This window comes from Bactrocera latifrons, unplaced genomic scaffold (genome assembly GCF_001853355.1).
Source record: "Bactrocera latifrons isolate USDA-ARS-PBARC rearing strain unplaced genomic scaffold, ASM185335v1 scaffold_260, whole genome shotgun sequence".
NCBI lineage: Eukaryota > Metazoa > Arthropoda > Insecta > Diptera > Tephritidae > Bactrocera > Bactrocera latifrons.
In genome coordinates this window covers 108,594-123,071 of record NW_017536186.1, presented here as the reverse complement: position 1 = coordinate 123,071, position 14,478 = coordinate 108,594, and the positions used below count along the sequence as shown (strand labels likewise).

The window sequence follows — 14,478 nt, the reverse complement described above, 5'->3', positions numbered from 1 at the left end:
ATAATAACTATTTCGTCGATATTTTTTTTTTTTTTTTGTTTCTCCGCTTACCCCTGCTTTAAGAGCTCTTCTTCTTCGAGTAGATAACCCAGCGAGCTAACAGCAGGTGGCAGCTCAACATCATTTTTCGGCTTCGGAGGATCCGACTTAATCAACGGATGGCGATAAATGTAACCGGTGCGATAACCGGCGTTATCCAACATACGCATAAGTGCCTCAAATTCAGCACCACCTACGCGCCACTTGGGTGCACCTGTGGTGGACTTAGCGGCAACAGCAACACCACCAGCTTCGGTAGTGGCTGCAGCGGCCTCGGCAGCATTAGCCTCGACTGTTGCCACAGCGGCAGCGAATTTTTTCTCCAAATCCTCAGGTGGGCGGCGCGCTTCAGCATAAATAGCTTTGCGTGATTCCTCCGGTATCAATACCAAATTATCCACGCCGACTGGCAGTAGTTGTAATTGTGTTTCACAGGCTTTCACAATATGACTGGCAGCAAAAAATGCCTCCTCGATGGTTTCACCACAACACAATGCACCATAATTACTGAGTATCAATACTTTGGAGTTGGGACCGAGTGCGCGCACCAAGCGATCACGTTCATCGGCATCCATTTGTGTGCCCGTGTACGAGTGTGTGGTCACTTCGCCCAAAACACAAGCATCACGGGTCAATGGCAGTAGACCAACCTTCAACGAAGAGACAGCAACGACGGGTGTGCACCCAATATAGATGGCGCAACGGATATCTGGGCGCGCAGCATGCACCACCGAGTGCAAGGCAAAGTCTAAAAGAGGAAAAATATATATTCTTAGTATTGAGAATATAGTTTTTTAGGAATTTAAATTAACAAAATATCCAATTATTAAAAAAAAAGTGTGAATTTCTTAAAATTTTATTTTCAATAATCAAACTATATATAATCTATTAAATAACAACAAATTCATTTATAAGCACATCAAAACTACTAACTCATCTTTATTAACTTAATTTGTATGTTATTCAATAAACTAGTATGTAATAACAGATTCATAAAAATCTACTTTTTTTTGTTTATTTATTTGTTAAATATGTTCTTTTCCATTCAATATTTTTTTCCTTTATTGAATGAGGGTATTTTTTATATTATTTCGTGGTTTATATTAGTTTATCTCCTTTTGAAGTAATTTATTTTTTGTCTTCATAATAGTTTTAAAATCTTTAATAGTTTTTAATTTGATTTTTTAATTAAAATAATTAATTTTTTTATTATGCACTTTTCTTATTCTATTATTTTGTTTTTAATTTTACTATGTACTTTTAGTACTATTTTCTTTTTGATACATATTTTCTTCTGAGAAACCTTTAATTTATTTTGTGCTTTACAATTTATGTGACATTTTCATAAAAAAAAACAGATATATCTCCACAAATATTTAAATGCAGATATTAATCTAATGACACACTTACGATTCTTATTCACTCCGAAATTAGTGGTGCCCTGTTCCACGACCTGGCCCTGCATATCAACCTTGTTCAGTGATGACGCCGTTATCTCATGATACATCATTCCATAGGGATTCACCAAGAAATTCTCCTGGTCGACTTTTAGACGGGCGGTGATTTGTGCGCCCAGCCCTTGCGTCCAACCATATAGATCCAACAAACGGAATGTGGCAGCCAGTTTACAACGCAAAATCTTTTCACCCTTGGCATAGCCCATCGATTCAACGCCGCGTATATCATTAATCGGCAACATACAATTGGTAGCCTTGAAGACATTACCGACACGCGTCGATGTCGGTACGCCCATTATATCCGATAACTGTTGCAGTATACCGCCACCGTCACGTGCCGAATCCACGATGCGTTCCAATTCCTCACGAAAGAGTTTCGAACCCATAATTGCCTCAACACGTTTGCGACGCTCCATTTCGCGCATATCCTATAAAAAAAAATTTATTAATTAAATACCAATAAATTCTTTAATTTTAAATCTGGCGAAGAAGCGAGAATGGCAAATGTAGCAAATTTTTAGTAATTTGTGGCTTTCACTCAGACAAATTGAACCAGTGTGAAAAATCGATGCAGCTGTGGCACTCATTCATTGGGCTGCACTACAATTTAGCTGCTTGGTCACTTACGGTAAAGTGTTTTTCATATGCATACCTGCTCAATATCGGCTGGACGTGCTTTACTGCTATCATCCTCTTCAGCAGCGGAAAGGTCTATGCCATTCTGTGGCGGTGGCTGCTGTTCAACTTCAGTCATATTTGTTAGCTGTTCTTACTTTTATTTATGGCTGCTATATATACTTTTATAGATGTATATATATGTATTTTAAATATCCGTTTCTGTATATATGTATTTTTCAATGGCTGTCTGTTACAAAAATTTAGACTGTTCCCGATTTTATTTTAATTTTCCCTCCATAAATGAATGAAAATGTGCTGTAAGGATAAATATATAGAGACATTGTTAGAAATTTGTAAAAATAAATAATATAATCTTAAAACACTTATATACACGTACTCAATCATATACAGGCAAATACATTAAAATACAGTAAAGCCAATAAACGACAACAAACACTCAATCAAACAAACTTCTTAACGCAAACGCCCACTAACTTATGTCGATATAACCGACCGACCATCTGCCTGTGCATTTCGCAAGAGACTGAACGTCTATGCAATGCTGAAGGACGTCTACTATGAAAATGTGTATTAATCTGGAGGGAGAATGCACAAACAGCATATGAAAAGGATGTGACTTTAAAAAGGATGCGCGCAATCAGCCCAATGTATAAAGATACATTCATTGTCGTCGTCCTCCTCATGGGTAGTGACCTTAAAAAATCCACAACAGCGCGAAAAAATACGACTTGGTAGATGTGAGCACAGAATAACGACAAAAGCACGACCGAGTATAAACTATAATAACGGCAAAATATAGTTTATACAGCAGGACCACTTTCTCTATGCATTCACATCGTGTGTAGAACACAATGCTCGCGACAGACTGCAGCAGCACGACGGTGAACTGAAAATGGAGTTGTGAATCCTACTACATGAACGTTTGTGAGAGGGCAGCAACATGCACTTCAATGAAATTGTAATATTTTGTTCAAAATGAAAAATAAGCAAATAGGTAAATTTATTTGTTTTAAATTATCAATTGTTATTGTAAATGATATAATAGAGCTATTTTATGCTTTTATTTGTAAAATAACGACAGGTTTGTTAGACCTTTGAGTAATTTTACATATTAGTGGCATCACCACTCTTCCTCATCCCTCTACTGTCGTTGGCAAATATAAGAATATATTGAAGTTAGCGAGAACGACAACTGTCGGCCTGCAGTCGTGTAGTCGTGCAACTGTCAAAATAGGCCTGTCCATAAGAACGTGTGTAARAACAGTCTGTCGCGAGCATTGTGTTCAACATGAATAAGAGCACAATGGGCGCTATATTCGCCATCGCACAAGCAACTGGTTATGCAAAGAGAGCTTGTGAGTGTAAAAGAGCGATTTGACCCCAATTAAAAGCCGACACGAGCAGATTCCAATTGGTCTTATTGACTCATTGTTTACAAGGTGTGTAGAAGCTAGTGTAAACTGTTTGTTCTTGATTATCTTTTAGCTAGGTCAAAGTACGCAAGATTATGTTCTTATAGGCTAAAGTATTCAGTCAAGATAAAACCAAGAATACATTCAATAGGGAGATACATAAAAAGCCCGCGCAAAAAGAGTATATAGCATACATATAAATTAAATGATATGTAATTTTAATTTGTACTTATGAGTTTTTCACTTAGTTTGAATTTTATTATATCGTTTATTTTTCAAATATCAAAACTTGGTAACACTTTTTAATAATATTGTAACGGGGCTTAATATATGTACATTCTTGGATTTTTTTAAGTATGTCTGTATTAGAAGCAGGGTTGCAAATAAAGCCTTTAAAAAATAATTTTATAACATTTAAATGAAGATTTTTTTTATCTTTTAACCCCGAAGGCCTTAATTTAAGGTTCTTTACAATAAATACCAACATGTCCAAAAAAAATTTTCCAATAATCTTACCTTTTACTAAAGGCTTATAAATAAAAGTTATAATAAAAAATAAATCATAAACATTTTTTAATTTAAAAATTCGCAACCTTGAGTATAAGCACGCTCGTATTCTGTATATTTTCTTAATGCTTTTGATATCCACCAATACTAACTTCAAGGCTATATGTATGTGCATACAAAATAAAAAAAAAAAATACTCAGTAAAAACACAAGCTATGTGAATTGTCTGGTACAGCGAGACATCTAATCCACATCTAATTTTCCATATTTTCACATTCTATTTCACCCTGCAATAAAATGTCGCTTTCTCAAGCATCCACTTCACTTTTTATTAATTTATTTGCTTTCGAATTGTGCACATGACGTAGTGCTACTGTTGGCGAATTGTAATAAAATAAGAACACATGAACAAATCTAAAAAAAAATGTATACATCTCACAGCACTTATCACGTACGTCTCAACTAGCAGCCAGCTGTTTCGCCGGTCATATTTACACTCAGATCAAATAGAATAATGCCCAAAATTTGAAAGTATTACTTTTTCCTTATATTGAATTTTCGAATTTTGATTCTATTTCTTAAATTTACTACGGGCTGTTGTACTACTATGAATTTCCTATTGGCTATGTTTAGGAAAATATCTGCACAAAAATAGAAATTTTGTAAGTTTTAGAAAGCACCACAACAGCCGCGGATGTTCGTTCGGTCAAAGCGATATATTATATATGTACATATATATTCTCGTTTTGTTTATTTAATTTAAATTTATATTTTTTACTTTAACTAAACGTAAACATTCCACAGAAAACACACGCGCGTCACACGTCATTCGCTTTGCGGCCGGCGAACTTTTCTTAAAATGCTTGGCTGTGTAATTGTGTATGTGGGGCACTTATGGCAGTACGGTCGGTCGCCTCTTTTACCTAAATTTGTTTTCCAGAATCATTTGGTGGCCGCTAAAATTCACTTTCTGGTATGTTTATTTTAGAATTTTAGAATTTCCCTATGCTTGATTTCAATTTATTTCAAGTTGATGTTGTTTTTTCTTTATACACATTTTAGTTGAGACTTGTTCAAAAATTATAAATGACAGATGTTGGGGAGGGTGATAGCTACTTTTAAAAACTTTATTAATGAGAAGCGACAATTACTATTTTTGGCAGAACTTTCACAATTTTCATCATGGGGTCACTCATTCATCCTCATGATCTGATTTAATTAGTGAATTTGGATAATCAAGTACTTATTTTCACACAAAATTATCGAAAAACTATCAACAAAATGTTAAAAGTGAAGTTGGGCGTATCTTATTTAAGTTAAAAATAAATGGAAGAAATTTATTTACATATGATTGAACTTAGAATGATTTATTTGAAGAATATATAAGAAAAATGTTATATAAAATAGTATATTATAAATACATATGTATGTAGCTTGTAGTTAGATTAAATAAAATAAAACGTGTGTAGCACTTATAAATATAACAAAGTACAAATACGAACAGTCATTTAATAGAAAATTAAGAAAAATTGTAGATTTAACGAGGAAGCGGAACGTTTTATAACTTTATTAACGGTACTTTTATATTTGCCAACATTTGCGAAAAGCTATCTTATTATCACGGTTTTCTTATTTTTTTTACAATTGTTTTTATTGCCGTTACCCTTTACACGTGAGTTGTCACAAAGCGAAACGAACCGCGTCAGTCAGCAGTTATTTATGTTCACAGTTACAAAAAAGGAGAGAAAAACATTAAAGCAAATAAAATGTTAAACACAACCAAGACTTCACGTTTGAGTTCATTCATGGTGTGTTTGTCACTACTTATTCGAGATTGACACTCAATAACACTTGTGTAGTGTTGAACATCATTTTTTCATTAATTAAAACCGGCAAATAACTGGTTGCATAGTAACGAATGTAATATTAATAAACAGATAAATATTAAATTCAGATTATTTTTCATATATTATATTCTTTAAAAATATATATTATGTTTTCAGTAAAAACAAGTAAGGAAGGGCTAAGTTCGGTAAGGGCTGATCACTTTGGTATATACATATAACCCTTTATCTGACTCTTTTAGTTTTAGGACTTACAAACAACCGTTATGTGAACAAAACTATAATACTCTCTTTAGCAACTTTGTTTTGAGTATAAAAATGCAAAATGCTTCGACTTACTCGCTATATGTACTCGTTCCCATTTGCCCCTTGCCCGCCACAATATACCATGCAGCTCAAACTTAAGCATTCATTGGGGCTTCAACGTATCTCGCTGAATATGATTCGTCATTCTATGGTAATTATGTGTGCTTTATGTTGTAATCAGAGAAAAATCGGGTGTAAATGTAATGAATGTTTGTTGAGTGTTCAGTTGCATTGTGAAATTTTTATCTAGTGCAAAAGTGCAGTTACTAATGTAATTACGCATATATTTTCAACAAGCTATGTTAATAGCGCTTTCTGCCTATGAGCGCAGCTAAAGGTTATAGGTTATATGTATATGTTACTTAGAGCAGAATAATATCCTCACCTCTATTGTTGGGCAGGAAATATTTATATGGAAAGCGGCGGGATATCGTCGTGGAACTTCCGCAAGTCACATTTTATTTTTATATTTACATACAAAAATTTATGCTAGCTGGCCGACCAACCATGTACGAAAAACAAATAGCAGGAAAACATGGACGATAGCAACGGGTGCAGTAAAATATATGAATAACAAAAGAAATCATTTCAACAAAATTTTGCGTAATACTTTTTACTATCAGCTTATAGAAAATGCAACAACCTCTATTTTTTCATTTCGAGTAGGTAAAAGTTGAAAAATTATAAATAATTGTGAAAAGGTGGAACAAATAATTTGGATTGAGAAATGGTAAATTCCTTATGACTACATCAAAAATATATTGCTGAATCTCTCTTACTAATAAATATTAACGACTGCACTTCCAAACATAAAAATTAGTTAGAAAATTTAATCAAAATCAAAACATTGTAACCACATATAACGGGGTACTTTTTTCAATAGCCTTTTTTTAAATCACACGTGAGTCGTTTTAAGGATCGTCTCAGTGTGAAATTTTCGAAAAATCGATTTTTTTGCTGCATTATCGGATAGTATATAATGGAATAAACATTCTCTCAAATTTTGAAATCGAAATTCAAATTATTACAGTTCTCTACAGCGTTTTTTGTAGAAAGGGATCAGAGTAAAGAACACTGCAACTCCAACCTTTAAACGCGTTTTCCTCAGAATGTTGTTTTTAAAAAAGTTTTCCACTCTCAAGGGAAGAGTTTTGAAGATATCTATTTTCACTTTGGAGAGAAAGTTTTTAACGTCTTTCTCTATCGTGATATAAAACACTTTTTTTTAATCTTCCTATTTTTTTTATACGAAATACTGTCGAAATCCGGACCGATTAGTTAATCTCAACATTAAAAACAAAAATCGCAAAAATCAGTGATTTTTCCGAAGCTCACACTGAGACGATCCCTTAAGCTGACATGTTTTATTAGTTCAATATTGTTTGGCATTTCATCATGGAAAGACTTACGCCTGAACAACGTTTACAAATGGTTCAACTTTATTTCGAAAATTCAAATTCTGTAAAGAATAATTTCGGCCTCTTCGCTCAACTTATGATCAACATAAGCCGTCGAGATCTTAAATTAAAAGCGTACAAAATACAGCTGGAGTAAGAAAGCCTCTTGAACTTCCCAAGCGACGTCGCTTCGTTTTATGGGCTTTTGAAAAGAGCCAAGAAGATCCGACGTTTTCGACCCAAATTTGGAGAAGAAGAGCAACCTGGAGCAATTCAAGAGCTGTAAAGTGTAAAGTCTATGCGCACAATCCCGTTTCGATCCAGGCTTTGGACAAAGGTATTATGCCCGTATCATTCGCCAATTAACAGTCGAAATGCTCGAATGAGTCATAGAAACTTGGACGGAACGGATGCACCATCTGAGATCTAGCCGTGACCCACATTTGAAAGTGATAATCTTCAAAAAATAAATGATAAAGACGTTCGATCGATAATAAATATTCTCTATTAAATTTGAAGTTTCTATGTTTTTTCTTGAAAAAAGTAGAAAATCTCGAAATAGGTCACCCTTTAGATACGCATTTGGGTTTAAAGCCTAAAGTCTTTTACATATATTTTATTAATTTATTTAATTTAATTGTATCTTTTTACATATTTGTATTTTTCATATTTACTAAGCGAAAAAAAGTTGCGCGAGGTGTGGGCGTATTTTAAACGCTTCAACACACATACGATAGTAAACCTACGTATGTACATATAAATAAGACGAATGAGTAAGTCCACTCTTCTGACTAATCGACCGTTCAATATTCAACGTTCAAATGTACATCGTTTTCCAAACGATTTTGCTGATCGATGATACAGTTTTTGTAGCATCAGCCGGCAATCAAAAGCTGTAGACTTCAGGAGACAGTATGGAGTTATAAACACACACACATGCAATTAATGTATGCAGTTAGTTCGGTGAAAAGTAGAAACGGTAAATGATTTGTTAGATTGGTGGGTGGGTCGATTGATTGTTTCACGATTTTTCTGACTGTCCAAGAGTGGAAGTGAGATTGATCGTTGATTATTGAACCTTGATTGAAAGCAACATCAGAAGAAAATAAAAACAAAAGCGAAGTAGTCAATTGGATAAAAAAAATATGTTTTCAAATATAACTGTTGAAGTGTACTTTGGTGAATTGTAGTGTAGGAAGACACAAACTTTATCTTTCTAAAGAAAAAAATTCAAAATCTCGGAATAAATATTAAAAAAAAATTATTTAACTTCTTCTTGTATACGTTGAGTTTTGGCTGCTCTCTAGTTAATGAAAAAATAAAACGAGTTTTTCTAAACGAGTTTAGCTAACTACAGTGAGGATAGAGTGTAGCAGCCAAAGTGAAAAACTCGAATTTTTCGCACCTCATTTCACATTATACACACGGTTAAACATTTTCAAATTAACCTAAGCTAATTGGCTAATTGGCAAATTTCGTTGCGGCTTTTTAAGCTTCATATACATATGCATTTTGCAATAGCAGTCGCAGCGTTTGGCAATTTAAGCTTGATTTCATTGGTTGTGGCTAGCATAGTTTTATTTTTATTTACATAATTTTTTTCTGTTTGTCTGATTTTCTAAACTAGTTCATTTCAAAGCCAATCCAAAACAGCCGTTCGTTCTCCTTCGGTCGCTCGACTGCTCGGTCAGCTGTTTATGTAACCGATAGCGATGCTGATCTTTACACATAGAATAGAGATGCACTTTTTACAATAAAACTTCGCAACGTACAATCTCATAATGTAAATAAACAATTAAGTTCGCGGCTTTTACTCTACTTTTATTTATTTTATTGAAATTTATTATATAGATTTCAAAGTGTGTTATTCACGTCTCATTTGCTATCATTTCACTCACTGCTATATAGCAATGCCACTTAGTGTTTGTGATCACCGTACCGATAGCTTCGGAAGCTTTTATGTCTGAATTACAATACCTGTGGGTTAACGGTTTTTTATTTGAACTTGATTGAGAGTTTGGATTCCAAAATTTCTTTGAGATACCTACTATAGTCTCGCAAAGCGCATCAATTTATGTTAATAGATAAATACATATACATATATACATAGGTATTTCAATAAGAATAGAAGTTCTAATTACCTTATAATTAATTTGGCGAGAAACTTGTATTACAAGTAATAGTTTATTTTCTTTTTACCTATATTATTGGCTTGTCAATCTAGCTTTGTCACAAGATCTTCGATTTATCAATTTATTATAAATTGGTCAGTTTATCGGTTTGTGGATTTGACTCGTATTATGAATATTTTATCATTCGTCATTATGTTGTTGTTATCGACTTCTCAATATTATAAAAATTTTACAATTTAGTTCATATTATGTTGTCTATTGATTATAAAAATCTAAATATGTTAACCAGTTGCCACCACTTTGTTATAAAATATCAAAGTGTTATGCAATTGTAAAAATATGTATTATCGAACTTTCTTATTTAGTTTTTTACTCGTCAACAAACAATAAATTTCAACATAGTACTAAAATGAAATTATTCATCTTATAGTCTACAAATTCGTACCTAAAAGCAAACGCAAAAACAAAATATTTGAAAAAAAAACACTGCAATTGAAATAGTTTTCGTTACAAACGTCTGAAAAAGGCACCTAAAAATACTGAATTTGCATAAAAACTTTGAAAATTAGAAGCAAAAAACTTCAGGGCAATGCATTCTCAGAAATTTGATGAATTGATAATATGACTACTCTAAAATACATATTGAGATCATGAATAACTTTATAGCTTATATTTGCATTTTTAACATTTCATTTACCAACTCTGTTCTGCACCCCCAAAATGTGATGATGATTCAACTCACTTTTTATTTATACATACTTACAATGTGTAAACGCGCACGCTAACGCAAATACATATTGACCGCTGAAACCACAAACCATCAAACCACCAAGCTCATATCCGCCGCTACCATGCGCGCACAGGTCAAACCAATCCAAGAACGAACCAAAGCCGCTGGTGGTGACAAGTTAAGCGTACAAAGTACGAGGGTTGTTCAATGTAAAAAAAGCAAAACCAAACAATAATAACAATATAGTAAAAAGTAGAAAACACAGAACACGTTTTGCATAATTGATGCACGTATACAGGTATCAGCATCGAATGAATGACGGTGGTCAGTATCATTCGAGTGAGTGGGGCGGTGTGTTGCACACTTGCATTAAATGCACTTGTAGTGCGGGGCGACCAAAGTAATGTTTATTTATTTTGTTCGGGGTGCTGATGGTGARCACGACGGCGGTGATTACTGTTTTAGCAAGGTGAGCACAAGAAACTATTGAGGTCGACCGGCGGTAATATTATAATAGATTTGACCAACAGCTTACGAAAAGCGTATACGAATACTTATTAACCGTTAGACGGTTCTTAACCCAAGCAAATTAAATACTGCTTGAAACAATTTGATGTGTGATTGTAGACCTATTATAGCTTGAATTTTATAACTAGTCACTGTTTCAAAGTTTAAATTAAACTACTTGACTCCACATGCATTTTTCTCCCGTGTGCAAAATTTCGGATAAATATCTAAAAAAAAAACTGAGGGACTTGTCCCCGTTGATACATTCTAACGATAGGGTCTCCGACGTTTCCTTCTAGGTATAAACAATCTCTTGAACACCTTGTGGTTAAGGGATAGATAAAATCAAACCAGATCTTTGGCCCGCCTTACATAATTGACACGAAATCCAAATAGAGGCACTTTTTCACACCTTTTTTGACAGATAACACGCGAGTAGCATCAAGCATAATTTAATTTGTAATTTTTGTTCAGTAATGCTTGGCATTTCATCATGGAATTACTTACTTCTGAACAACGTTCACAATTCGTTAAGCTTTATAACGAAAATTAACGTCTCGTAAAGGATCTGCTTCGGGCGCTTCTCTCAACTTATGGCCAACTTGATGTGCGGAACACAATGCTCTTGACAGACTGCAGCAGCACGACAGTGAACTGAAAATGGCGTTGTGAATCCTACTACATGAACGTTGTGGCCATACTAATACCTTGCACTTCAATGAAATTTTAATATTTTGTTCAAAGTGAAATTTTTAAGCAAAAAATAAGTAAATAGGTAAATTTATTCGTTTGAAATTATCAATTGTTATTATAAATGATGTAACAGAGCTATTTTATGCTTTTATTTGTAAAATAACGTCAGGTTTGTTAGAGCTTTGAGTAATTTTACATTTTACATGGTATCACCACTCTACCTCATCTCTCTACTGTCAACTCTACTGTCGTCCTACTGTCGTTGGCAAATATAGGATCAAATTGAAGTTAGCGAGAATGACAACTGTCGTCCTACTGTCGTGTAGTCGTGCAGCTGTCAAAATAGGTCCGTCCATAAGAACGTGTATATTTTAATATTTGACAGATGTCGTTCGCAGTCTGTCGCGAGCATTGTATTCAACACATGAAGCTCTGATTTCGGCAACAATTGGTTTCAACAAAATGCCCCTTCCCACATATTGCAAAAGTAACCGGATTTATTGAGAGAACATTTCGGGGACCAGATATTTTCACGTTTTGTACTGATTGATTGTGATCGTGATGCAAAGTCTATGCTGACAATTCCGCTTCGATTCAGTTCTCGGAGCAAAACAACACACGTGTCATTCGCCAGTTACCAGTCGAATGCTCTCACGAGTCATCGAAAATTTGACTCAACGGATGGGCCATCTAAGACGTAGTCGCGACCAATATTTTAAAGAGATAATCTTTAAAAAATAAATGMCAAAGAACGTTCAAATGTTAAACACTCCCCATTAAAATTGAAGTTTCTGTGTTTCTTTAAAAAAGTAGGCAATCTCGAAATGGATCACCTTTTATTACATAGGGATATCGATTTAGCGTAATATATCTCAATAAAATGAAGCAAGAATATCTCGAAATGATATCGGTATGTATATCCACACGCCACTAATATTGATGAATATACCATAGTGATTTCAGAATTGTATTCTTATTTTATTAATTTTGATATAAATTACTTAACCTACATATATACATATAACGAATATTATTAACATATGTCCTGCATAGATACTATAATAACAAAAAGAAACAAGGATTCGATTCGTAAACATATCATTTGCTTACATAAGTACCGATGAGTTGGAGTAAGCACTTCATATGCAATCTGGATTGTATCAATTCCCTTTTAATGCTAGCATAACTAGTCCGTCCAATTWTAATCACTTGCTCCGCATAAAGATCTTCTATATTTTTACTACGCTTCCTAATACCTTGCCTACTGCTAATGTATTGCCGATAGAGGCGCTCTTCGCCATATTTTTGCTTTTTCTCTCTCTCATCTGAGTTCTCCTCAAACTTGTTGACGACAAACTAGAACTCACTGAATCGCTCAAGAGATCAGTTAATGTTTCTTCAACTTTGCAACCGATTGTCGCTTGAAACAAATTTATCTCGGCTGATGGTTTATATTCGAGTGTGTCTTTGCTAGTAAAATACATTTTCTTTACGTTTTTATTCAACTTTTTCGGTTTTCCTAGCCTTTCCATTACTCTGATACCAATTGATGGCTCAGGATTACGAGGTTTCTCTATCAAGGCTTCGATTTGAGCTGCCTGATTACTATAAAAGTGTTGTGTAATATTAGAGATCGAAATAACAGGGGATTTTAGCAAGGAAGACATAATAATGTTTGGTACTGCTGGCGTACAGAAATGCTTTAAGAATGTGGAAAATGTTCCCTCAAACTGAATTTTATGTAAAAATAGGCATGTAGAAAAATATGCATTACCGGGAAAGGTTTGTTCAAAAAAATAAAAAATTAAGTGTTCAAACCTACAACCAGTTAAACCAGGGTTTTATCCGGCGAGTGGCGGTTTTCTCCCCGATCTAAGCCTGTTTTGATCGGTAAATAACAAAACAATACACAAGCCTAAATTAGTGGCTTTGTAGAACTTCATGTAAAAGTATGAATATATCCAGTGCAATAAAACTCTTTGAAGTTTCTAACTAAGGACAGATCACAAAATCAACCAGTATACAAAGTGAGTAATCGAATACTATTTTATACCAACAATTATAGAGTAGGTAGGTATAAAAACTTAAACGTACCTGTTTTGTGTCTACCTATCTACTTTATAGAACTTGAAGGTCATCCAAAACGACCACAGGCTTTTTGCAATAATATCAGGAAACTCAATAAATGAGCTTGGTTAAATGTGAAGAATTTCGTAGTTTTTTGGAAGGCTCATCAGACCTGGAATTACAATACAATGGATCCATGTTTTTCTCAGAGTCTAAATGTTAAATAAAATTAAAAACATCAATTTTTCAGATACATAGTTTACATCGATTCCGATTGACCCGATTTTTTTGTTTACCGATGCTGAATATGTATTATCTATCACAGTACAACGTCGTGCGGTTTATTTCTAGCCTGACCTTTACCTGTCATGTGCTTTGGTCTCACTCAAAGAAAAATAGTTCAATGCAAACAGGTAAGACAAACTTGTATACAATGCAACAAAAATATTTAGTAACGAGTTGAAACGAGCAAAAGTTAAATTAAATAAATGGTTTAACAAGTAAGGAAGGGCTAATTTCGGGTGTCACCGAACATTTTATACCCTCGCATGATAAAGTGATAATCGAGATTTCAGGCGTGATTGTGAACCGATTTCACCCATATTTGGTACATATCATCAGGGTGTTAAGAAAAYATTATATACCGAATTTCATTGAAATCGGTCGAGTGCTTCCTGAGATATGATTTTGGTCCATAAGTGGGCGACGCCACGCCCATTTTCAATTTTTAAAAAATACCTGGATGCAG

The 14,478-nt window shown here is 34.1% G+C and overlaps 1 protein-coding gene across 11 annotated transcripts in view; it reads right to left on the bottom strand.

Annotated features, from left to right (window-relative positions):
• The window catches only part of LOC108969670 (protein hu-li tai shao), a 92,272-nt gene that overhangs the window by 31,866 nt on the left and 45,928 nt on the right, over positions 1 to 14,478 (bottom strand). For all 11 annotated transcript variants that reach the window (XM_018934537.1, XM_018934538.1, XM_018934539.1 and 8 more), the window contains 3 exons: positions 2,149 to 2,429; positions 1,450 to 1,924; positions 52 to 787 (listed from right to left, as the gene is read on the bottom strand). In XM_018934537.1, the coding sequence (XP_018790082.1) occupies positions 52 to 787; positions 1,450 to 1,924; positions 2,149 to 2,250 (1,313 nt within the window). In that variant the 5' untranslated portion in view covers positions 2,251 to 2,429. The remainder of the gene's footprint in view (positions 1 to 51; positions 788 to 1,449; positions 1,925 to 2,148; positions 2,430 to 14,478) is intronic.